Here is a 24,310-nt window from a genome sequence, read left to right as displayed (position 1 = left end):
AAGGGAACCCCATAGAATCCAAAAAAGTTTTTAAACCTTGGCAATACCTTTTTCATGTTTACAGGCAGTGAAGGTGACAGCTTTGAAAAGGATCACACTCACTCATGTTGGTTAGTTCTGATATGTTTGTTTAGAAACAAATAAACCAAAACCTATAGGCTATGGTATCATTCCTTCTCAGATGTTTACAGGTAACTTGATGATTACCTGGTACATTGCATTGTAAAGTTGAACCTATTTTCAAATTTTAATTAAAGTTTTTTTGTTTATGTATTGTACCTCGAAGTACTTGATAAAAACTCCTTGAAGGTAGACTCTTAATCATTTTTAATGTTTTCCATGGCACCTCAATTACTGCTAACAATAGTTAATAAATAATTAATACTTTGCAGTTTCCACAGCGTACCTAGAAATATGATCCCCTATTTCCTTACACAGTCCTGTAAAGTAGGCATTTTTCCTATAATCCCCAACCTCTAGTCAAAAGAAAGTGGAGGTTGGGGCATGGAGTGTGCCATTCTGGGCCTATATGAAGTAAGCTAACAGGCAGAAACAGGAGCTATCTGATCACTTTGGGATTTATAGAGGATACAGTGGCTTTTCCTTTATCCATGCTGGTGATGCATTTTTAAGGGGCCAATGTAGGCCCTTAACAGCCATTTTCCTACTGCTGATACAGGGTACTGACTTACCAGAACCCATACCTTTCATTCACTCATCCATGCTTTGTAACCATGTTGGCCATCAACAAACAGTGCAACTTCACTGATTTTTCAGTAGTATGTGCTCAATTTTTTTTTTGTTTTGATTTAAATATAAATCTTAACAGGATTCTCTCAGAGGCTGGGTTTTGGGGGTATTTTTTTCTTAGATATTTCTGGGACTTTTCAATATGTAGAATGAACACGTATTGCTCTTAAAATTAGAAGAACTGATGGGGCGCCTGGGTGGCTCAGTCGGTTGAGCATCCAACTTCGGTTCAGGTCATGATCTTGCGGTTTGTGAGTTCGAGCCCCACGTCGGGCTCTGTGCTGACAGCTCAGAGCCTGGAGCCTGCTTTAGATTCTGTCTCTCTGTCTCTGTCTCTCTCTGCCCCTCCCCCACTCATACTCTGTCTCTCCTTCAAAAATAAACATTTAAAAAAATTTTTTTTAATAATAAAATTAGAAAAACTGAGCGCCTGCATAGCTCAGTTGGTTGAGCATCTGACTCTTGATTTCAGCTCATGGTCATGATCCCAGGGTAGTGGGATTGAACCCCGTGTCAGGCTCCATGCTGAGCATGGAGCCTGCTTCTGATTCTCTTTCTCTCTGCCCGTCTTCCCCACTCACGTGCACTGTCTCTCTTTCTAAAATAAAAAATTGAAATAAAATTAGAAAACCTTATTTTTTACTTTAGTCATTTAGATTTTAATAGCATCTTAAAAACAAGAACAGTTAAAAATTTTTTGAGAAGTCAAATAGTGGACACTAGGAGTATTGTTCATTTCTCTCAAATCATAGCAGAGTAAGTATTGCATTTCACTTCTCACATGTTAACTTTTATAATCTGATTATCTACCTCTTTATAACAAATGACTTTATTTTCAGTGTGAGAAAAGACTTGCTACTTTACGATGGAAACTCCAGGTGACTTCTATATATCCCAGGTAACTCCGCGTTTACTGTGTTCTTCTTCCACATCACTCACTCTTTCCTAAGTCACACCCTGAACATTCCTCCCGTTTTTTTTTAATTCATATATAATTTGAGACATATCCATTTCTCAGGTTTGGCGACAGTTCAGGACCAAGGGACAAGGTCACAGAGATTATAGACTGTTGAATGTGTGACAAGGCGGCTCATAAAGAATCTGGTCAGATGTCCTTCATTTGCCTGTAATTAACTACAGCTGCTTTTTATGTTGCGAGCTGATCTTTGATCTGCTTTCCCCTTCAGACCTCTGTGCACAAGGTAGTTAAAAACAAACTAGGAGGCCAATTTTAAAGACAAAAAAAAAAAGAAAAAGAAAAGAAAATCCCTTCGGGGTAATCAAGTGACAGTTGAAGCAGCCATAAGCTGTTAGCTTTATTCATTAGAGAACTTTAAACATGTCAAGAAATAGAATAATGTCCCTGCTATTAGGTCAGCCTCAACAATGAAGATTACAACAGCCTTGGGACGCATGAGTGGGCAAACTTTTTGTGAAAACAAGTTTATTGAGGAGCATTGTACTATAGTGGCACAGAATCTAGCTTACACAGTTTCATAGCAAGAATATTGGTTCAATATGCATTGAGAAAGTTGGCCCTCTAGGAGTGGCAGATTTACAGTGCAACCTTGCTCTAACCCAAATGGCCCCTGCAATTAGGTTAAGAAAAACTTCCTACAGGCTCTACCGCTCAAATGGATGGCCTCTGTTATACCACATCGCTCTTGCCGAAACATTTACAATAGTACATGATCCAGCATAAATTTTAGTTTGGTAATGACCATGTAAATCTTGAAATCTTTCACAGGTTTATGTAATTGATATGGTTTTCTTCTGAATCAAAATTCTAATGTCAATATCAACAATTTTAAAAATAGAGCATTCCTTAGAGCAAATAATCTTGGACTAGAGTTTAAGAACTGTATTGAAAGAGGGTCAATTCTAATCATACCTAAGTGGATTCCCTGGTATCATTTTTTTCTTCTTTATCGTAATCTGTAGCAGCCTACTCATTATTTGGGGGCTCTTAATAACATGAAAGAATATTTGATTTAAAAGGGAGAACATCCAGAACTTCCCAAACCTTAAATTTTCGCCATGCATTTTCAATTTTCAAAGTGGCTCTTCCTCCTAGTAAGTTCCAGAGAAAAGTCAGCCTTATGATATCTCTTGTCACCTACAAAAATTAAGAGAAACAGACACCTTCCTATATTTCATATTTTTCTTATTCTTAAAAGTGACATTTTTGCTCAGGTCAAAATTAGGAGGCTCTTTCAGTTGCTGATTCATGTCAAGTTCTTCCAAATGATATGTTAGCAATCCATTTATTCCTTTATACCTAATTGATTTGTACAAGCTTAAATTATGAGTGAGGGTCATGACTTTCCATTGGATAAACTTATGGCTTTTCCCCAATCACATCACTTACCTCTTTCTTGGATCTTGTAATCATGTTGTGTGTCTTGCCCTTCAATATTCCTGTTAGAGGATGTTCTTTCAACAAATAAGAATTTGCTAATCTGAAGAGCAGTATGTGTGGAGAATATACTTTGTCCTTTAATACCTGAATGTTTATTCTAAATATTCCATGTTTGAGGTTTGGAAGAACTTTCTAAGAAGAAAAAGAAGGGGAGATGACACCTTATTTTATATATTTTCAAAACAGAATGATTATACTCAGTTAAGATTTAGACTTCATAACTATAGGCTAGAGACACTTATGTGGCCAAACAAGGGAAGCAGGAGGGCCAGATTCAACAATGGGATACAGGGGTTACATGTCCCTGTACTCAGCTCTGGCTAGTGGTTGTCTTGCAGAAAGGTGACTCAGGGATGCCAGATATTTCAGTTTTTCAGGTAACCTGAAATCTGATTTTTTTATGTGAAAACTCCTGATTTCTAAATGTTGACAACCAACTCATTCTTGAAAGAACACTGTGTGAACTGAACAAAACACATCTGTAGACTATTTTCTGGAGGTAGTGCCTCAATCTTCTTTTCAATGCTTATTGCTTGGGCAAGCTATGACATGGTTTTCAAAAAGTAGATAGAAGATTTTGAGTTCCTTGTGGATGATACTGTGTAATCAGAAGTGTGCACACAAACTGATAAAAAGAAATAATAGCATCAAGGTTAGGAATAGCAAATGCTTATATGGTGATGACTTATAGTCTTTCACACTCTAATGGATCCTCAGAACACGCAGTAAGGCCAATAGGACCATTATTTTTATTCCCATCTTATAGAGGAGGAAATTGAAGCTCAGTGAGTCCTTATTTCAAGGACACATAATCTTTAGAGAAATTGTTGAAAGTCATGGATTTCTCTTGTCATAAAAATGAACACTAAAAAAGAAAAATTTAGCATGTAATTTCTAGGAATTCGTGGACACCGTCCTCTTTCCAAAGTTCAACCACAGGTTAAGAACCCCTGGAATAAGTGATCTGTGAAACTTGATACAGAGCTCAAACAGAGATTTTCAGAGGTGTGTGTGTGTGTGTGTGTGTGTGTGTGTGTGTGTGTGTGTGTTTCTACTACATGCTTCCCTCCTTAGAGAAAGGCACAGTTGAGACAGCAGCCAATAGAGTAGAGCCTTCCCAGGCTGAAAAGCCATCTGCAATTCCATCCCTGCCCCCCCGTCCCCACTAGAATGACTAGATTCTGAGATGAGGCTGGAACTGGGGAGGATGCCATCAGTAGTACAGCTGGAACCTTCACCATCATGGTGAAGAACACTTCTCAGGGTTATCTGAGAAGTTTCCGAGTTACAAATAGTGATAGCAGCAAGAAGAGTAGCCACTGTTTATCCCATGATTATACTATGTCAGACACTGTGCTGAGTGCTGAAGTCAGTACAGTTTGTGCCTCCATCACACAGATAAGGAAATTGCTAAACCAAGATTATCATTCAGACTCTGCATCCAACACTGTTAACCACTCTAATTCTGCCTTTCCTTCTGGAGCGAGCATATGGAGGAGATGGACGTGCAGGGGAGGATCCTTTATTCCATAATTATTCTTAAGATACATGATAGTATGAAAATTCCTGAAAGGTCCATTGATTTTCCTTCTAAGACACAGTGTTGTTGTTGTTGTTGTTGTTGTTTTTTCAGGTAGTATGGCTTTTAAAAAAAATACTGGGCATTTAAGAAGGTAAAGGAAAACCCAATTGTACCCAGTTTAGTGGAAATTTCATATGTATCAGTCATTGCTAAACCCCTGTTATGCTGCCTAAATCAGTGATAATCTGTGTATCTTCCATGTCTTTTAAAGGCCAGACAGACCAAATTTATCTACAACCCAACTAAGTGTGCAGTATTTCCAAATACTTCAGGAAATAATACATTACAGATTTGATTTCTTCACTTTTCGCACATGGTGTTATATGTGTCATGTAAAATGTGATACTTGCCAAATTAAAATGAGCATATGCCAAACATGAATAGCTTACACAAGATACGGAGTGTAAAACTTTTTATTTATGTGGAAAACCCTAGTAATCAAGAGTATATCCCCTTAACAGAAGTGCGTAACTTGTAATGAGTTATGCAAACTGGTTGTTAAATGAATAATCTTGGAGTTCATGGAATTTGAAGAATTTTTTAGATGTTTATTTATTTATTTATTTATGAGAGATAGAGAGAGGAGGAGGAGCACAGAGAGAGGAAGAGAGAATCCCAAGCAGGCCTCATGCTGTCAGCGCAGAGCCTAACGTAGGGCTTGATCTCACCAACCTGTGATATCATGACCTGAGCCAAAATCCAGTCAGTCGCTTAACTGACTGAGCCACCCAGGCACCCTCAAAGAATGTTTTTTAGGCACACAGTGTGCGGAAGGCTAATTTGCTATATGGATGATACTTGAAATAGAAATGTAAGCTTCAAGTGAACATCCAAAATGGAGAATTTGAATTTTTAAAATATTTCAATGTTATTTAAGTGACAAGAAATATAAATAGTAAAATAAATTTTCTTGGGAGTTATTTCTACTTAAAATTTTTTATTTAGGTTTAAAAGCAGGATTTTATATTAGAAATCCAGTCTAAGCACAGCAAACTGTCATCATTTGTTAAATACAGTTCCCCACTAGCTGGTATTTTATGGTTTCTTAAAGCCAGGCAAGATTCTGAAAGAACATAATTGCTTTGTCTTAGAATTAAATGTATTTTATAAAATTCTATTTACTTTAATTTTTTTTAACCTTTATTTATTTTTGAGACAGAAAGAGACAGAGCATGAACGGGGCAGGGGCAGAGAGAGAGGGAGACACAGAATCGGAAGCAGGCTCCAGGCTCTGAGCCATCAGCCCAGAGCCCGACGCGGGGCTCGAACTCACGGACCGCGAGATCGTGACCTGAGCTGAAGTCGGACGCTTAACCGACTGAGCCACCCAGGCGCCCCTCTATTTACTTTAAAGTACACAATTCATGCATTGTGTTTACGTTTATGAAATTAGCTTTCACTGTCCGTCTCATCCCCTAACCTTTTCTGGTAATAGTTTACCATAATTCAGGTTCCCTCAAAATATATCATTTTATTGCCTTTATCCCCTAATGGTTGAATTACAGATCCTATGTAATTATACCACTACTTTGAAAGTTTGTCAGCTTTCACTTCATGATTTTTTTGTTTAACTTCTGCTGCTACTCCTCTGGATCATGTAAAAGATTATCCTACTCTCAGGGCACCTGGGTGGCTCAGTCAGTTAAGTGTCTGACTTTGGCTAAAGTCATGATCTCACAGTTCGTGGGTTCGAGCCCCACGTCGGGTTCTGTACTGACAGCTCACAGCCTGGAGCCTGCTTCAGATTCTGTGTCTCCCTTTCTCTCTGCCCCTCCCCTGCTTGTGCTCTGTCTCTCAAAAATAAATAAACATTAAAAAAAATTTTAAAGATTGTCTAGATTTTTTTTCTAGGGGAAAAAGTGTGGGATGTATCTTAAGCTTATCACAGATTCATTTCTAAATCTTGCAAATTAACATGTTTCCTTTCCTGTCATTGTTTCCTCTTACCCCTCCTTTCTGCCCTACTGGTCCATGCCTCCCAAGTTCTCCTTTGGATTTTCATCTCATGACCTAATGCCTCAGGGTTCCCCCCCGCCCCCCCATGAGGCAGCGTTTGCACACAGCTGTTCTGTAATGTATAGCATATATTGGCTTGAGAATGGAAATTTCACTTCTGTAAAGTGGTTTGGGATATACTTTTGTGCAAGATGCTATGCCAAACTGAACTGTGGATTATAACATGCAGCCAGTTACCTCTGTTTGCCCCTCCAGGAAGCAGTGTACAGTTTTAATAATCATGATGCCCTATTGCAATGGCTTCCAGAGTTATTATGTAAACTTTTCAAGCACGGATTATGTCTTCCCTATTTCTCCACACCTTCCCTGATACAATAAATATTTTATAAATGACAAGTTTAGGTGAGCCAGGGCCTTATCCACAAGTTAACATAACATCTCATGCAGTATATGTGTATTTAAAACTTGAGCCATTTCATTTCCTTTCCAAGTTTGCTGATCTCACAGGAATATAGAATAACCAAACTATAAACTAAGAGCTCCTAGTAGGAAAGTGTTTTTTGAGATGAAGTGCAATTAATTAGTCCCAGTACCACTGTCATTGGATGGTTAGCAGTATGGAAAGGGAGTCAGTTAATTAGGATTAAAATGTAATTATTTGGAGAAGGAAGCAGCAAGAGTATTGTTTAAACATTTCAAACCCAATCTTATCTGTCAAATTACAAAGAAAAAGATGTTACAAAAAGATTTAAAACTCTGAAATTCTGTTTTCCATAACCCTTCATCCAGAGGTAAACATGTGACTAAAGCCTGACCAATCGGATGTCCACAACCTCTTGCCCACAGTGATTGGACTAGGGATTCACAGGTGACCACTGTGAGGCCAATCAAAGCCCTGCCAGGAATTTTTCTGTTATTGGAGAAGTGTCTGCTTGCCTCTTGCATCTTAAAGATTACTGGGTAGGAACAGGGGGATCTCCCAGGCAGTTCTCTCTCTGTGTTAGGAAATCTCTGTAGCAAGAGTGAATAAAGACAAGCAGAGACAAGCAGATGAGAGAAAGGGAGATAAAGTCTTGGAGCCAAGTATCCCTGCCATTTCCGTCATTTCAATTATAAGCCAACAAATTCCCCTTTTGTATTTAAACTGATTTGTGTTGAATTTTGTCTCAAACAACCAAAGGAGCCTTGACAAATTATTTTTGTTGGAATTGAGTACCTGCACGAATAAGATAAGCATTGTTTCTCTCACACAAATTCCTCCAGCTTTTCACTGGTAAGGTAAAACAGAAAACATGGAATATGTGTTCATTCTAGAAAACACTATTAGCACCATTAAAACACCGAAAGATCCTTTCAGGGGTATCTTTCAAGCTGTGTGAAACAAATAATGAATAAATTAAACTCTGCAATGGAAGAAACGGTATTGTTTCATTTTCTAGACAATGGCATTTTAGACTCTTTGCTCATTTTGATAATTGTATTGTGGTCCAACTTGAGCCATATTTTCCACATCAAGTTTAAATCTTTTTCTTGATTCAGTTTTCAATTACTGGTGCTCCAAAGCCCATTACAAAGCAAGAGAAGCCTTAGGCATAGCTTAGTGAACCCAATAAACTTCATAGCCCTGGTCTTGATGGCACGCTTCATGATGTCACTCTTTTCCTTTTTTCGCTTTTCTTTTTTTTTTTTCTTTTACAAATTCTCTATTTTATTTTTATTTTATCTTTTAAATATTTATTTTTGAGAGAGATAGAGAGTGGGGGAGGGGCAGAGAGAGAAAGGGACAGAGGATCCTAACTGGGCTCTGCCCTGCCAGCAGAGAGCCCAATGTGGGGCTCAAACCCATGAACCACGAGATCACGACCTGAGCCGAAGTCAGATGCTCAACTGACTGAGCTACCCAGGCACCCCTGTCACTCTTCTTTTTGAGAAAAAGCAGAATTCTCCTTCCTCCTTGGTGGTAGGTTGAATTTAATTCAGAAAAGTTACCATTTGTGAATTCATAATATAGTTGACAACTGTATGATTACACTACCTGATTTGGCATTTGCATGTGTTAGGCCTAAACTAACTGATAAAGCCTAACTGCTGTATCAAAGAGACCTAACAACACAGTGTCTCAAAGAATGAAAAGTATATTTCTCTTTCATGTAAAGTCCTGATGGCAATAGCTTAGTTTAGTATCAAATCTCTGCTCCCCATAATTACTCTGGGACACAGGTCCCTTCCAGTGGTTACTCCACCATCCTCTAGGGCCCTGTCTTGTCACCTATCTTTAACGTATAACTTGAGTCACTACCGCACTGAAGCTCCAGTTAGTGGGAAGGGGAAATTAGTTCTTAAATTAGGTGGATTCATAGTCTTAGGCTCTATGATTCTCACCTTACCTGGGTGAGAACTTACTCATGTGGTCACACACAAGAGGTGCTAGAAAATGCCATCTTTCTGAGGTATCATGGACATGGATGAAAGACAGAATGGATTTTGGAGGAGCTCCAGTATTGTTCCCAGGCTTATAAGTGCCATTTTAGTTTCTGCCATTGTTCCAGATGTCTCCTGTAATACTTTTGCGTATAAGAGGGAAATGAAGAAATTGATCCTTATAGATAAATCAAAGTCTTACATGAAGAAATTAGAGTTATGATATAAACATTGCTCTTCCCTTTTTATTTATTCAAAAATTGCCTGAATTGGTGCAGCCACTGTGGGGAAAAGTATGGAGGTGCTTCAAAAAAGTAAAAATACAAAATACTACATGATCCAATAATTCCACGATTGACTATCTAAAGAAAACAAAAACACTAATTTGAAAAGATATAGGCACCCCTATGTTTACTGCAGCATTATTTACAATAGCCAAGGTATAGAAGCAACTTGTGTCCATCAAGAGATGAAGGGATAAGGAAGATGTATACACACAGACACACACACACACACACACACACACACACACACACACACACACTGGAATATTACACCACCATAAAAAGGATGAGATTGTATCATTTGAGACAACGTGGATGGACCTGGAGGATATTATGCTAATAAGTGAAATAAGTTAGACCAAGAGAGATAAATATGATATGATTTCACTTATATGTGAAATCTTAAAAAAAATGAACAAACAAAAAACAGAATCCGACCTATAAATACAGAGAACAAGCTAATGGTTGCTAGAGGGGAGGGGGATAGGAGGTTGGGCAAAATGAGTGAAGGGGAGTGGGAGATACAGGCTTCCGGTGATGGAATGAATAAGTCATGGGAAGAAAAGGCACATCATAGGGAATTTAGTCAGTGATATTCTAATAGTGTTGTATGGGGACAGATGGTAACTACACTTGTGGTGAACACAGCATAATGTATAAATTGTTGAATCACTGTGTTGTACACCTGAAACTAATGTAACATACATGTAAGCTATACTTAAAAAAAATTATCTGGTAGCTAAATCTAGTCTATGAGTGAATGTCAAAGCCATGCCTTTCCTATGAGGTCAACAGAGTCTAAAGTATGAAAAATAGTTAATATTAATTTATTTTTTTTTTACGTTTATTTATTTTTGAGACAGGGAGAGACAGACCATGAACGGGGGAGGGTCAGAGAGAGGGAGACACAGAATCTGAAACAGGCTCCAGGCTCTGAGCTGTCAGCACAGAGCCTGACGCGGGGCTTGAACTCACAGACCGCGAGATCATGACCTGAGCCGAAGTTGGCAGCTTAACCGACTGAGCCACCCAGGCGCCCCTAATTTAGTTTTTATGGGTGGACAAGGCCCTTCACAATATTATATTTATTCATCTATGTTTTCAGACCTTGTAGGCACCTTGTAGAATTCCAGGGTAGATTGTTATATTATTATTTATTTATTATCTAGATAATGTTTCTATGAGTAGTAACACATTCAGTACTAGTATAACTAAATGTTTGTGATAATGAAATCTATCTGCCTTTGTGTTTATGTAGTATCTTATACTTTAGTACCCAAATACTGTTTCTTGTTGGTATTTAATTTACATGAAGTATAATCAGTTTCATTTTTGCAAGTTTTTCATGTGGACATAAATATTAGTTTAATCTATATTTAGTAGAAATCATGTGTTTAAACTGTGTGAACGCCACATAGCAGTGAGAGGAGTCTCTGAAACTAAGTCAACCTTCTTTTTTTTCCCCCACAAGCCAAACCTTGATAAAGAATGTGGTATATGGAATTTACTTAAAGTGTAGGTACAGTAAGCTGACTCAGTAAGCTGGAGTTCATGGGAGCATGGCATAAAGTCTGATATTAACTAAGTGTTTAAAAATAAGAGTTTCTGTAGCTATGGTACTACTAGGTCATTCAGCAATTATACAGTTAAGAACAAACACCTAAAGGCAAGTTTTTAAGGCAGTGTGATTTATTAAATGCAGGAAACTTGGCTATATATTAATTAAAGCAATGGTGGCAAATATTTTAAGTCACAAGTCTTTTACTCCATCAAGATGAATAATAGATTGCAAGAAATAATACCAATTAGAACAAGAAGAAAAGCATTGTGACTTCATCCTGTTCTTTCTTTGATGGCAATTGTTGTTTGTGACTTATAGATAAGAAAGAACTAGCCTCTTGTGAACTAAAATTCTGAATTCTTCTCTTAGCAAGATGTTATGGATTTGCCTGAGGACTTCTTCCTATTTCTAGATGTCTGTCTGATGACAAAGGGCAAAGCTGGCATTGTAGCCACCTTTATTCTCCTCTTTTTAAAGTGCTCATATCCTTGGAAAAGAGCAGAGAAAGGAAGCTGTTTTCTGAGAGATGGAAGCCTTGCTCTCATTACTAAATCTGTGTGTGTGAAGCCTAGAAACATCTGCATGACAGTGTGGCAGATCATACCGACATGATGCCACTGAACGTAAAGTTGGGAAGGGAGGCATGCCGTCTTGCTTTTAAAAGCCAGCTTCACTTCGTGACTGGGGGGTAAGCAGGGAAGGACTGGGTTCTGTTCCTGACTCTTGGGACAAATGGAGAGCTCCTTCTTTCTAGGTAATTCAAAAAAAAGGAGAAACAAAAACCAATATTATAAGTGAGAAAGAAGTCCTGAGGCAGAGCAGAATATTTTTGTCTTTCTAGTTGTTTGAGAAGCAGTAAGAAAACAGAGTCACCAGAATGGGGCGAGTGTTCTGTAGAATGGAACTCGACAGGCTGCCCTTCCCCTAAGCCACAGAGTCCTAACCCCTTTCAGCTGCCCTTCTGCATTTCCATATACTTCCAATGTTGAAATGCTGGTCAGCTTGAACTTTTTTTTACTTTAGATAAACAAAATACAGGCAAACTTCCTCTGAATACACACACACACACACACACACACACACACACGTGTGTGTGTATGCATTTATATATATGTATGTGTATGCATTTATTATACATATATGTAGATTATATCATATATATAATAAAACAAGTGATACCTCTATTTCTCTCTCTTTTATTCACATTTCCTTCTCCTTAAAGACACTTCTGAAAGTATTTTCCTGTCTGCCAACTTAATCCACTGCTTATTTCCCCCTGGTGTTTCTCTTTGCATTACCAATCGTGTTAAGGACCACCTAGAGCGATTAGCTTTCCATAAAAGATCCACGTATCTGAAAATTGATCCACTAACCCAAATGCACTTGGAGCTTGCTTGAAGTCTAATATAGAGTTAAGTATAACGAAAAGGAAAAGGATAATTTCCTTTGAGTTAAAATACAAAACAGTAATTTTTAAAGATGTTACATTGAGCTGAAATGGAGTTTAAAAAGTTAATATAAAAACTTTGTTTATAAGTGAGATTTTCATTAGTTTCATAATTTTTCATAATCTTTCTTTGCATACAAAGGGTGATTTGAAAAAAACTCACTTGTTTTTAAACTCTGCCTCAACTTTTCTTCATCCTTTGTATATGCTGAATCTACTATGATTTCTGGATCATAATATATACATATACTATACCTCTAAAATATATTTTTCTAAATTCTTAACTCAGATAATAAACTCTATATGAACAAGGGATATGCACTAAGAAAAGTGTTGTACTTCATTTAGATACATGCTAACAGCCTTGCTTGTGTTAGTTTCTTTAGAAAGATACATGCTAACAGTAAACTTCAAAATATTCACTTCAAGATTTTTCAAGAAAGGCTGTGGCTTTCCCAAAAGCATAACTTTTAACAGCATCTTTCAAACCTGCCAAATCACATTGCCTATTTGGTCAATTCAGTGTACATAGTATTAATTTACTGTGCCACAAAGGTAGTATGCCTTAACTGTTATTAGGGGAAAGCATAATATATTTGATTTCCCTTTATGAGTCTCACATTGCTTATAATTCAGTAGGGCTACCACATTTTCTGGGCAGGCTATCAAATAGGATGTTGTAATGATTTGCTTGACTAGTAGAGTAGATGAAAAAATATCAGTTCTGTCTGTAGCTGTTCTATTTTTGAATTTCAAATTTGCACAGTTTGAAACCATTTATTCCTCTGTGGTTCTTTTTAAAAAAATTAAAAGATTCATTTATATTTTCAAGAGTTAAACATATTATACAAAATCATTTAGGGTAATGGTTAAAACAGGGTTAGAAATTGAGAGAACAAAAGAGAAGTCTTAGATTTAAGTTGAAAATGCTAAGGACAGGACTGTAGAACAATGCAAAGAGTTTTGGTTTGATAAAAGGAAAACATAGATTTTGCTTATAACTGACATCTTGGGGATTTGACTGCCTCAATTCTTTGTCTGCATTGCTATTCCTTTGTAGTTCACAGAGATGTTGAAATGTTTTCTGCTTCATAAAATGTTACTTGCCAAAATTATCTTTGGAATAATCCAGTTCTACTTAGGGATAGGTGTGGACTCGGAACCTACCAGCAGACTCCCTGTTTAAAGCATTATCATTGATTCCTTGAATGACTGACTGAGTTCTCATTCTGTACACTAAATTCTTAAAACTTTATCTTCTATAGATCACTAAAAAGGAATCTTACCATTGTAGATTTTATATAATGGGATTTCTTTTTTCAGCAAATATTTACTGAGCAACTTCTAGGTGTCAGGCATGTTTTAGGTACTTAGTGCGTATCAGTGGACGATACAGATAAAGATCTCTGCCCTGGTGAAGCTTATATTCTACTGGGGGAGACAGATATAAAACAATAAATATAATAAGTAATTAATGTACTCTGTTAGAAGTTGATACAGCCTATAGAAAAAGAAACAGACCAGCATGAAGAGTTTTATTAGTGCTGGGGTAAGGAGGGGCAGGCTTCTCTGTTAGAGTGGTCACGATTACTCATTGACCACGTGAAGGTAGTTGGCCAAGTAGAGACTGGGGGAAGAGCATTCCAGGCAGAGGGGATGGGAAGTGCAAAGACCGAAAGCTGAAGTAGTCCTTGCAAGTTTGGGAAATAGTGAAGAGGTCAGTGTAGCTGAGTGGAAAAAGTGAGGGAGAGAGTAGAAAGAAAATTGGTGAGAGAAGGAATGCAGGCCAGGATTGCATATGGCTTTTCTCTGGGAGACATGGCGAACCATTGCTAACCAGAGGAATGGCATGAAATAACTTCCACTTTAAAAGGATCATTCAGACTGCTGGGTGAAAACAGATGGAAGGGGTCAAAGGTGGATGGAGGGAGACCTGTTAATGAGGTGTTGCAGTTAATCAGCTGAGAAATGATGATCATGACTTGGACCAGAGTAGGCGCAGTAGAGGAAGTGAGAGAAGGTAGAAGTCTGGATATATTTTGAAGTAGAGCCAATGGGATTTCCTGATAGGTTGGAATAGGATTTTGAGAGAAAGAGGAGTCCACAGTGAGTCTAAGGTTGAGCAGATTGGTTTTGCTTTGTGTTTTGTTTTGTTTTGTTTTAGTAGGGGTGGGAAGGAAGAGGGTCCAGAGTCTAGTTTTAGGCATGTGAATTTTAAGAGGTCTGTTAGATATTGAAGCACAGATGCCAAATAGGCAATCAAATACTTAAGTCTAGATTTGAAAGAGAAGTCTAGACTCAAAATGTAAATTGACAAGTTGTTAGCACATAGATGGTGATTAAAACCATGGGTTGGAATGAGATCGCCAAGGGAGTGAGTGTAGAGAACTTCTTGAATGATTTTCATGTATTTGATGCTGTTTACTCAGTGGGCCGATAAAGGCAATACTCCCTCTTCTCAAAGAACTGTGGTTTGTATTTGACTACGCATTTTCACAAGTCCAGGAGATGCCCTTCACATAGACTATAATATCTGGAGCTGAATACTACAATGGCTGGTAGGGGGTAGGGGAGAAGTATAAAAAGGCCATTACATATTTCTGTACATTGCTAGGCATAGTTTGGTATGATAAATGCTATTCTTGATATATGTAATAGAATTGTAATGTAACATAATTGGTAATGTTAAATATTTGATAACTGGTATATATAATGGAATCATAGAGAAAGATAACAGTGACTTGACTTGGTGATAAGATGGCAGAGTAAATTTAGAATACTCTGTTCTCTAATGTTTCTTAGAACAGATTAATGTATAAAAACATTGTTTATAGTTAAAATTAAGACCTTTAACTGAAAGATCACTCAACACTGCCTTTAATAATCTCTGTTTGAATCTGCTTTCAGGGACCCAGTTTGTCTTCCACATTCTCCCATCCCGTTGCTAAAAAGGTTACTGAAGCCCATTGCAACACTGTTCATGAGTGAGAGCAGAGGTGGGCCAGGAAGGAAAGCACAGGGATGCATTCTAGGTTTCTGTACTTTTGGATTCCATTAGGAGTCAGTAGGGGTCAAATATGTCCTGTGGTCATCAGTCCATCAATGTAGCAGGACACTTTCCAATGTCTCTTTTCTGTGGCCCAGGGTGTAAAGGGATAGGGGAAAAAAAAGATCTTGTGCTTTATGTTGTAAGCATTTAAATCTCTAGAATGAAAAAGAACAATCCCATCCTTTCTGGAAAGTGATGCCTTCTATGTGATTCTTCTACTTCCAGCTCTCAGGAAAAAGGCTATCGTTGAGATGAGATATCTGTTGGTGGTCGTGGGCAAGTAGGTGAGAACTGTAGACACTGCCTCCTGGAAATAGATACATTGATAAATATATATATATATATATATATATATATATATATATATATATATATGTAATTTTTAAGTGTCTCTACCTTACAGAAGTCAGATTTGTGACCAAGGACAAGTAATTTCAAATATAAAGCACACTCAAACTACAGATGAATTACAATTTTACTTTAAACTTGTTAAATATGTGTCTGTATTTTCTGTCATTTGTTTTATAAGAACCATGATATAGTTCCTTGAAGACAGTTGTCAATTTGGGATAAAAGTAAAGGTTTATGCAAGACTAGAATTGATACAGAAATTAAATAGCAATATTTTGCATTGTAAATAGCAGCACTAAATCCCTGGGCCTGAAACAGTTTTATGCAGATTGCTGTTCTCTCTCAATGTCTTCCCTTTACCTGGAAAGCCCTTCTCAATGTGTCGTACCTGTGCCCACCTTTGAAATCCTTCAGCCTTTTAGGCACCCTTGATGGTGCTTCAGGCTTTGTCCCCAGCACCTAGCACAGCACCTAGCATGTACACAGCCCTCAAGAATTATTTGTCAATCAATCAGGTGCTGATTGGTTGCCTTCTTTATGTAGCTGAACATCTGAGCATGTGATGAACAATATTGCAATTTTGTATTCAAGTACTTAATGTACTTTATTTCATATAATTTTTACCAACATTTCTTGTCCTTACTTGCTTATTTGTATAATACTCAAACTAATGACATAAATGTAGAATAAATAGCTGTCAGTTCAGTTTATCTTGAGAATTACCTGAGATAATGGCAGAGGCAGTAACCCTAATCAGCTTTAATTTATTTATTCAACAAATTTTTATTTATTTATTTATTTATTTATTTATTTATTTCAACGTTTTATTTATTTTTGGGACAGAGAGAGACAGAGCATGAACGGGGGAGGGGCAGAGAGAGAGGGAGACACAGAATCGGAAACAGGCTCCAGGCTCTGAGCCATCAGCACAGAGCCCGACGCGGGGCTCGAACTCCCGGACCGCGAGATCGTGACCTGGCTGAAGTCGGACGCCTAACCGACTGCGCCACCCAGGCGCCCCTATTCAACAAATTTTTATAGAGCTTGCTGAGTGCCAGCCATTATGCAAAGTGATGGGATGCAAAGGTGAATAAGGCAGGTGGAGTCTCTGTCCCCCTGGAGCTTTTAGGCAAGAAAACACAGTTGCAGTGCCATGTAATAACACAAGTTCAAGGTACTGTGGGAGCACAACAAAGAGCATGCATATCAGTTAGATTCAGATTCAGGTACAATGGCAGAAAACCCAAATAGCAGTAGTTTAAAAGAAATGGACGTTTCTCTCCAACATGGATGCCTGGAGATAGATAGATCAGATCTCCATGATTTAGAGACTGCCTCTGTCCTGTTGCTGTGTTGTGTGCCCAAAGTCACCTCATTGTCCAAGATACCTGCTCCAACCCTAGGTTCACATTCCATCAGTAGGAAGGAGGAAAAGGGAGGAAAGGAACAGCCTCCCTATTTTTAGAAGTCTTCTCAGAAGCTCAAGTATTCAAGTGCGCAAACCACTTTCACTTATACCCCATTGGCCAGAACTTGCTCACATGGTAATGCCTACCAGCAAGAGAGGCTGGAAAATGCAATATTTATTCTGGGCAGCCAGGAAGAACAAGGAGGGGATGAATATTAGGGGACAACTAACAGTCTTTGCCCGAGGATTTCTGGTAAGATGGTTGTCCAAATTGAGATCTGAAGGGAAGTAGGACTCTTGGAAGAAGTGTGTGTGTGTGTGTGTGTGTGTGTGTGTGTGTGTGTGTGTGTGTCTCTTTACAGGACATTTCAGAGAAAAAGGAAAGGCCCAGAGAATTGAACACTGGGAAGAAACTGTTCTTTTACCAATCATGATTAAATCACTGTATGATAGTGTCTGTACTCTTCTTAGGAAAAGATGTAGGCTCAGGTTAAATCTGATGAAGAGCATGGGGTACATGTTCAGTACAGTTTGTGGTTAAATAGGCCAAGAGTCCTATTCAGAAAAAAAAATGGAGGCTGGGAGACAGTTTATGACAAGGTCATGTTAGTCCTTTTCCAGCAATACTGGCTCAGGTGAAATCATGTATGTAAGCCAGTTGAAAGAAGGGAGCAGTTAGGGGAAACCCCAAGGTAAGGTTCAGGGGCTAGCCCATACCTTTCTGTGCTCATGACTGGGTCACATTACCAGCTTCATTTGAATCATACAGAAATGGTCATGGTCACTGAAGTGGCATGGATCTGTAAGAACAATGAAAACATTTACAATATGATAAATTCACAATATCAATCTGCTTTGGGCTTTCTTAATTTTCATAAATTCTGGCCTTATAAAATTAGTCTTTTATCTAATTTAAATAAATCTAATAGCAATTCTTGCTAGCTTGTTACTGTGATAAATAAGCAATTGCCTCAAAAATAACAAATGAAATATCTTGAGCTTCCTTATATATAGCATGTTATTTGGAAAATGTACTTTTTAAACATGTTTTTATACAGTTTTTACTATATTTGGTTAAGTTTTGATTATGCTTTTTATCCACAAAATGAATAAAAGATGCAGATAGTCCAATACATTTAAAAATAAACCTATCTTGAAGATATTTTATCTCTAAAGTGTCTATTTTTCTGGTTTGAAGATCAAGCACATAATTTAATTTGAAAAACAACCATAAAGAGTTATAAGGAAAGCTCTGGTCTAAATCTATAATTATGTAGGTTCTCACTTCTTTTTCATATTCCTTCTCAAATATCATGAAGTTATAACCTTTTTTTTCCAAGGAAATTGGTTCCATGGTTGATAGTTAGCAATACCATTTTTGTATTATGCATTGGTTGAGGAGATTGAACCTTTTTATTTTGTGTTCATCTGTGGCTGGTGAGTTTAATAAATGCTAAGTTGTGAGAGCAAAACTTCTAGGTCTCATTTGTTTTCAGACTCGTGTGTCTTGAGTTGGCAATTTCAAAGTCATCTTCTTGCCTATGTTAAACTTTGAGTTTTATGAGAAAAGAGAAATCATTAAATCTGTGTCCTCTAACCCATTATTTAGATAATGACTTCATCCTAGATAATAGAATTGCCAAATAGTACACAGTACAGTTCAGTTTCCAGGGGTCACATCTAGGCCTATGACAACATGATTCATCTTGTTCTACTTTTATGGTTATTTCCATCAATAATTATCAGAATCTCACAGCCCCTAGCTACCCAGTAGAGGACAACAACCCAACAACCAGCCATCCTCGCCCTGAGTCAATCTGGATTTAACTCTGAACTCTGATTGAAAACCAAAACTTCCATATCATTGCCAACATATCTGTCCTTTCTGCTTATGATGCATTTTGCTGCTCACTTGAATTCTTCAAGATTACTTGTTTTGATTAAAGATGACAATGAATGAACAACCAAGAGATTCTGGACAAATTACATTTGATAATTTAAGTCCTACTTTCCTATTGGCCAAGTTACAATTTAGTAGGTAGCTGTATAGATGGGCATTACAGGTACATGAGACATTGGGCCATCTATGCTCTGATGAGAGATGATGCTTTTACTGGTAACCAAAGGGTAGCAGTTGGAGCCTCAGTGCTCATGTGTTTGCATGTGAATGTGTGATTGGGAACAGTGGGAGGATTAGTAGACATATTATTAGATTGTTGGGAGAGCATGTTAACAGAGGCTAATATCTCACTTCTTCTTAAAATCTCTCAATATGGGCCACCTGGGTGGCTCAGTCAGTTGAGCATCTGACTCTTGATCTCAGCTGAGGTCTTGATCTCAGGGTCGTGAGTTCAAGCGCTGTGTTGGGCTCCACTCTGGACATGAAGCCTACTTTAAAAATAAAATAAAATAGGCGTGCCTGGGTGGCTCAGTCAGTTAAGCGTCCAACTCTTGATTTTGGTTCAGGTCATGATCTCACTGTTTGTGAGTTTGAGCTCCACTGCAGGCTCTGTCCTCACAGAGCACAGCCTACTTGGAATTCTTTCTCCCTCTCTCTCTGCCCCTCCCCTGCTCACGCTCCTGCACTCTTTCTGTCTGTCTGTCTCTCTCTCTCTCAAAATTAAAATAAAATAAAGTAAAATCCCTCAGAATGTCTTCAATAAACATGGATACATTAAGAAATAAGAAAAAACAACCAAAGAGCTATTTTTTAAGAATATCTTTCACTGGCATTTTATGGCCTGTAGGATGAATTACAAGTGCCTGAACATGAATCTGACCCTGACCTATACACTTACAGCCTCATCTCTTGCCATGTCCTGCCTTCAACCCTCAGCTACTGCAATGCTTATCTTGTTCTTTCCTCTTTCCTTCTTTTTGTATGCAGTGTCTCCTCCATGCCTGATGCTCATTCTGTCCTCTTTCGGCCTCGAATCCCTTTCCACCTCTCACCCAACTCCAGGCTGTATCAGGAGCCTCTCTCTGCTGTGTTCCCATAAACTCTGACCATTGCACCTCCTCCCGTGCATTATTGTTTGTTCTTGTGTGTCCATTCCCTTCACTAGACTCTATCCTCAATGCCAGACACATAAAAGACAACCAATGTAAGCTTGTTGGAAAAAATGAATGTTTTGGTGCATACTAGAGGTTGGAAAAGAATTTTAAGTAACCAGAAAACTATAACAATCTAAGGTAGTTACCTACTTACTACCAGAAATGCCCATTAGCAAACAGGAAACGAGGAAAATTTTGCAAATAGGTATAGATAAATGTGAATAGATTCTATGAATTCTGTTACTGGTTTTAATAAGTTGTTGGGATTGTTAGTTCCTGTGGTAAATTTTTTGAGAAATGTATCAACTAGTGCTATTTGGTGTTTAACATGTTAACTTCTTTTCTAATGCCACGTTAGCAGGAGAAACTGTGTCCTTGCTTTGCTAAACTGATTCTGAGTATCTTACTACCTTATGCTCATGAGATGCACATAAGTGCACTTAATAGCAGCTTCTTGCTTGGTAAGAACTATATTTTATACGTCTCAGTTTCCAGGGTAAATCCTATTTATGAAATTAGAGCTTTATCCTTTTCTAGCTAATGTAATAACATTTAAGTTAGAATTATAAGTAAAACACATAGTACCTTAAAGGTACGATAGACCATTTAACTTTTCCCTTTATAGGTAAGGTACTGATGTCCTCAGGGGTAAGTTTTCATTCCCTGAAGGCACCAGGATGAGAACTCTGGTCACCTGATTCTTACTTCAAGGTGAATGTGAATTTTAAAGCAAGAGGAAATGTACTGAGACTTTCCTGGTTGCAAGTAAGAAACCCACCCATGCATTCCTGAGTAACAGATCTTATTCTGAAGTTAAAACAGTGCCCAGTGGCTTTACTATTGTGCCTAGCAATTCTGTTGCCTCTGCTGTCCTACATCGTTCTCCTCCCATCTCTAGACAATGGGACTGATTGGGTCAGTGATTTGGTTACCAACCACTAAAGAGCATTCCTGCTGGGAAACCTGTGGCACAGGCATTAATATTGGATCCTGTTAGTTTCAGCCAAAGGAAGACAGTTGTTTTGGGTCAATACATAAGAACTTTGGGCTAACTGGACCTTATCAGTGTGGGGAGTAAGAGACGTTTGTATATATAAATATGGAATGGGGAAGGTGAACTAAAGCACAGCTAAGCTCAAATTGAGTTAGTTTGCAAATGGAAAGAGTGGTAAGTGGTCTGTGTTTAAGAAACTACCCACAAATAGGGGCGCCTGGGTGCTGCAGTCGGTTAAGCGTCCAACTTCAGCCAGGTCACGATCACGCGGTCCGTGAGTTCGAGCCCCGCGTCGGGCTCTGGGCTGATGGCTCAGAGCCTGGAGCCTGTTTCCGATTCTGTGTCTCCCTCTCTCTCTGCCCCTCCCCCGTTCATGCTCTGTCTCTCTCTGTCCCAAAAATAAACGTTGAAAAAAAAAAAAAGAAACTACCCACAAATAATATGGCTTTTGGGCAAATCAACCAACACTGTCAACCTCAGTTTGCTTATATTCAAGTAAAGACGAAGATAATACATACTCACCTTGCTTAGTAGTTTTGCATACCTGTGATACTGTGTGTTAAATGACCATCGCTGCCGTCATTATTTTTACTACCGCTAGTACATAATACTATTTTTACTGCTACTATTGTTACATGCCAGTAGTTTGTAATTGAGCAGTCTTCTCTGCTCAGTTAGACAGCAGGAGGGCTTTACAATGGATTTGCAAGAAGGTATAGAAATTCTAAGTGTGCAGTGGTTAAGATCATGGGCTTTTTATGAGGTTACTGCATACTTCTTAGCTGTGAGATCTTAGACAAGTTGTTAACCTTGTGTGCCTCAATGATCTCATCTGTAAAATGGGAATAATAATACCTGCTACCCAGCAAGCTCTTGTGACGATTAAATGAGATAAACTAGGCACTGCTTAGAATACTGTCTAGCATGCAAAGAACACTTAATATATATATTCTCTATTAAGCTATTAATGTATTAAATACGCATTGGAGCCTTGTACCTACCCAGGGAGATAAAAGACATCATTATCTTTATTTCATGCACACTGAGATTGAGGCTGTGATTTGTCATGTTAGTGAGTGGCAGTAGAAGTGCTGAAACCAAGCTTCTCTCCCTTCTTTCCTTCTTTTCTTTCCTCCTTTCCGTTGACATATATTTATTTATTGGACTGGAATGGTACACAATAGTTCCTGCCTAGATGATTGGAATTTTGGACATCTGATTCCTTTTGCATTTTCTTTCCCCTACAGCCCCACCTCCATGCTTGTGCCAGAGCACTCATACTTTTGTCTTTTGCTACTAGTCTCTGACTACGAGCTGTCATTTCCAAAGCCCCAAGTTTTATTTGAATCTTCATACTTGAGAAATCAATGGGGTCAAGGAAACAAGAACCAGTGTTTACATAAGTGTTTATTGGACTTTTCTTTATCGTCTTTCAGGTCTTGTAGAAATTTGCCTGATGCACCCCCTCGATGTGGTGAAAACCAGGTAAGGTTCTGCATGAACAAGTTTTATTGACTTTGGCTGATATCCAAATTAAGATGTCAGAACACTAAATGCTAGAACTTGTCCTAGGCCAGTAGCTTCTCCCAATAATGGCATTTATATTTACTTCTTAAGGAAAATGCTATTTGACAGATAAAATGTGAATAGGGAAAAGCATTTTTGGAAAGAGGTCATCAGAAGGTATATGATATTTTACTGACTTCACATGACAACCATTAGGTATGATTTGTGGCGAAGCTGGTAAGCGGGATAAATTTATCAAAATGATGTAAAAACTGAACTTCAGTGAATTATGACAGCAGACTTTCATTAGGCATTGCATATAACAGATTGCTACTTAATAGTCAGCATTCTGATGTGAGACTTCAAAATTTCGGGGCGCCTGGGTGGCTCAGTAGGTTAAACGTCCGGCTTCGGCTCAGGTCATGATCTCGCAGTCCGTGAGTTCGAGCCCCGCGTCGGGCTCTGTGCTGACAGCTCAGAGCCTGGAGCCTGTTTTGGATTCTGTGTCTCCCTCTCTCTCTGACCCTCCCCCGTTCACGCTCTGTCTCTCTCTGTCTCAAAAATAAATAAATGTTTTAAAAAAAAAGACGAAATTTCAAGTAAACTTCTTAAATAGTGTTTAAAGTGGCAACCATTTGCCAATGCAAAATGCCATATTTCTAGGAAAATGCATTTGCTCTTAAAGGAAGATGCAAATCAGGGCAATGTAATAATTCTATTTACCATGTGAAAAAAGTGAAAAAAATTCATATGGGTTTTACTATGATCTAGAGCATTTTTAAAAATAAATCTGTGGCTGAATTACTGAACTCTCTATTTTTTAAATTAGAAGCTGTTAGAATTTAGTGAAAGTTCCCATTTATTTGCATTGTGTCAAACCTAAGAGCAGCGTACCTACGTTGGAGCTCAATAGCAAACAGTGCCTTGCAACCAATGGTGGTTGAACAGACCCTCACTGCCAAAGTTAGAAAATACTTGAAGAGTCAGGCTGATCATTGAATGGACATGTTGCTTAATTTCCCTAAAGAGGCAGCAGAATCTTAAGCTGCCTACTGAAAGCAAGGCTGTGACATGCAAATAATATTGCATTTCTAAATGAGAGAAGATGAGAATTTGGCCCTGTCTTAGCTTGAGCAGCTATAACAAAATACTATAGACTGGATGGCTAAAGCAACAGACATTTATTATAATTCTGGGGCTGGAAAGTCCAAGATCAAAGTGCCAGTCCATTTGGTTCTTGGTAAGGGCCCTCTTCCTGACTTGTAAACAGCCACCTCCTTGTTGTGTTTTCACTTGAGGGAGAGAGGCAGCTCTGATATCTTTCCCTCTACTTATCAGAGTACTAACCCCATTATCAGCACTCCACCGAGTCTAATATCGTGACATCACCTAAACCTAACTACCTCCCCAAAGGCCCCATTTCCAAATAACATCACACTGGGGTTAGGGGTCCAATATATGAATCTGGGGGGACACAAACATTCAGTCCATTACAGCCTCAAGTCACCAAACCCAAACAGAGAAAGAA

The 24,310-nt window shown here is 38.3% G+C and overlaps 1 protein-coding gene across 9 annotated transcripts in view; it reads left to right on the top strand.

The window, feature by feature from the left end:
• SLC25A21 (solute carrier family 25 member 21) overlaps positions 1 to 24,310 on the top strand; it is a 485,208-nt gene that overhangs the window by 264,947 nt on the left and 195,951 nt on the right. For 2 of the 9 annotated variants that reach the window (XM_053224384.1, XM_015061578.3), the window contains exon 2: positions 22,713 to 22,761. The exons of 5 other annotated variants lie outside the window; for them this stretch is intronic. In XM_053224384.1, the coding sequence (XP_053080359.1) occupies positions 22,713 to 22,761 (49 nt within the window). Of the gene's footprint in view, positions 1 to 1,124; positions 1,649 to 16,892; positions 17,482 to 22,712; positions 22,762 to 24,310 lie in introns of those variants that run through there. 2 more of the 9 variants (XM_027065614.2, XM_053224383.1) reach the window with 2 other exon arrangements.

This window comes from Acinonyx jubatus, chromosome B3 (genome assembly GCF_027475565.1).
Source record: "Acinonyx jubatus isolate Ajub_Pintada_27869175 chromosome B3, VMU_Ajub_asm_v1.0, whole genome shotgun sequence".
NCBI classification, from domain to species: domain Eukaryota; kingdom Metazoa; phylum Chordata; class Mammalia; order Carnivora; family Felidae; genus Acinonyx; species Acinonyx jubatus.
Note: the sequence above shows the minus strand (reverse complement) of the source record. Positions and strands in the feature narration are given on the sequence as shown.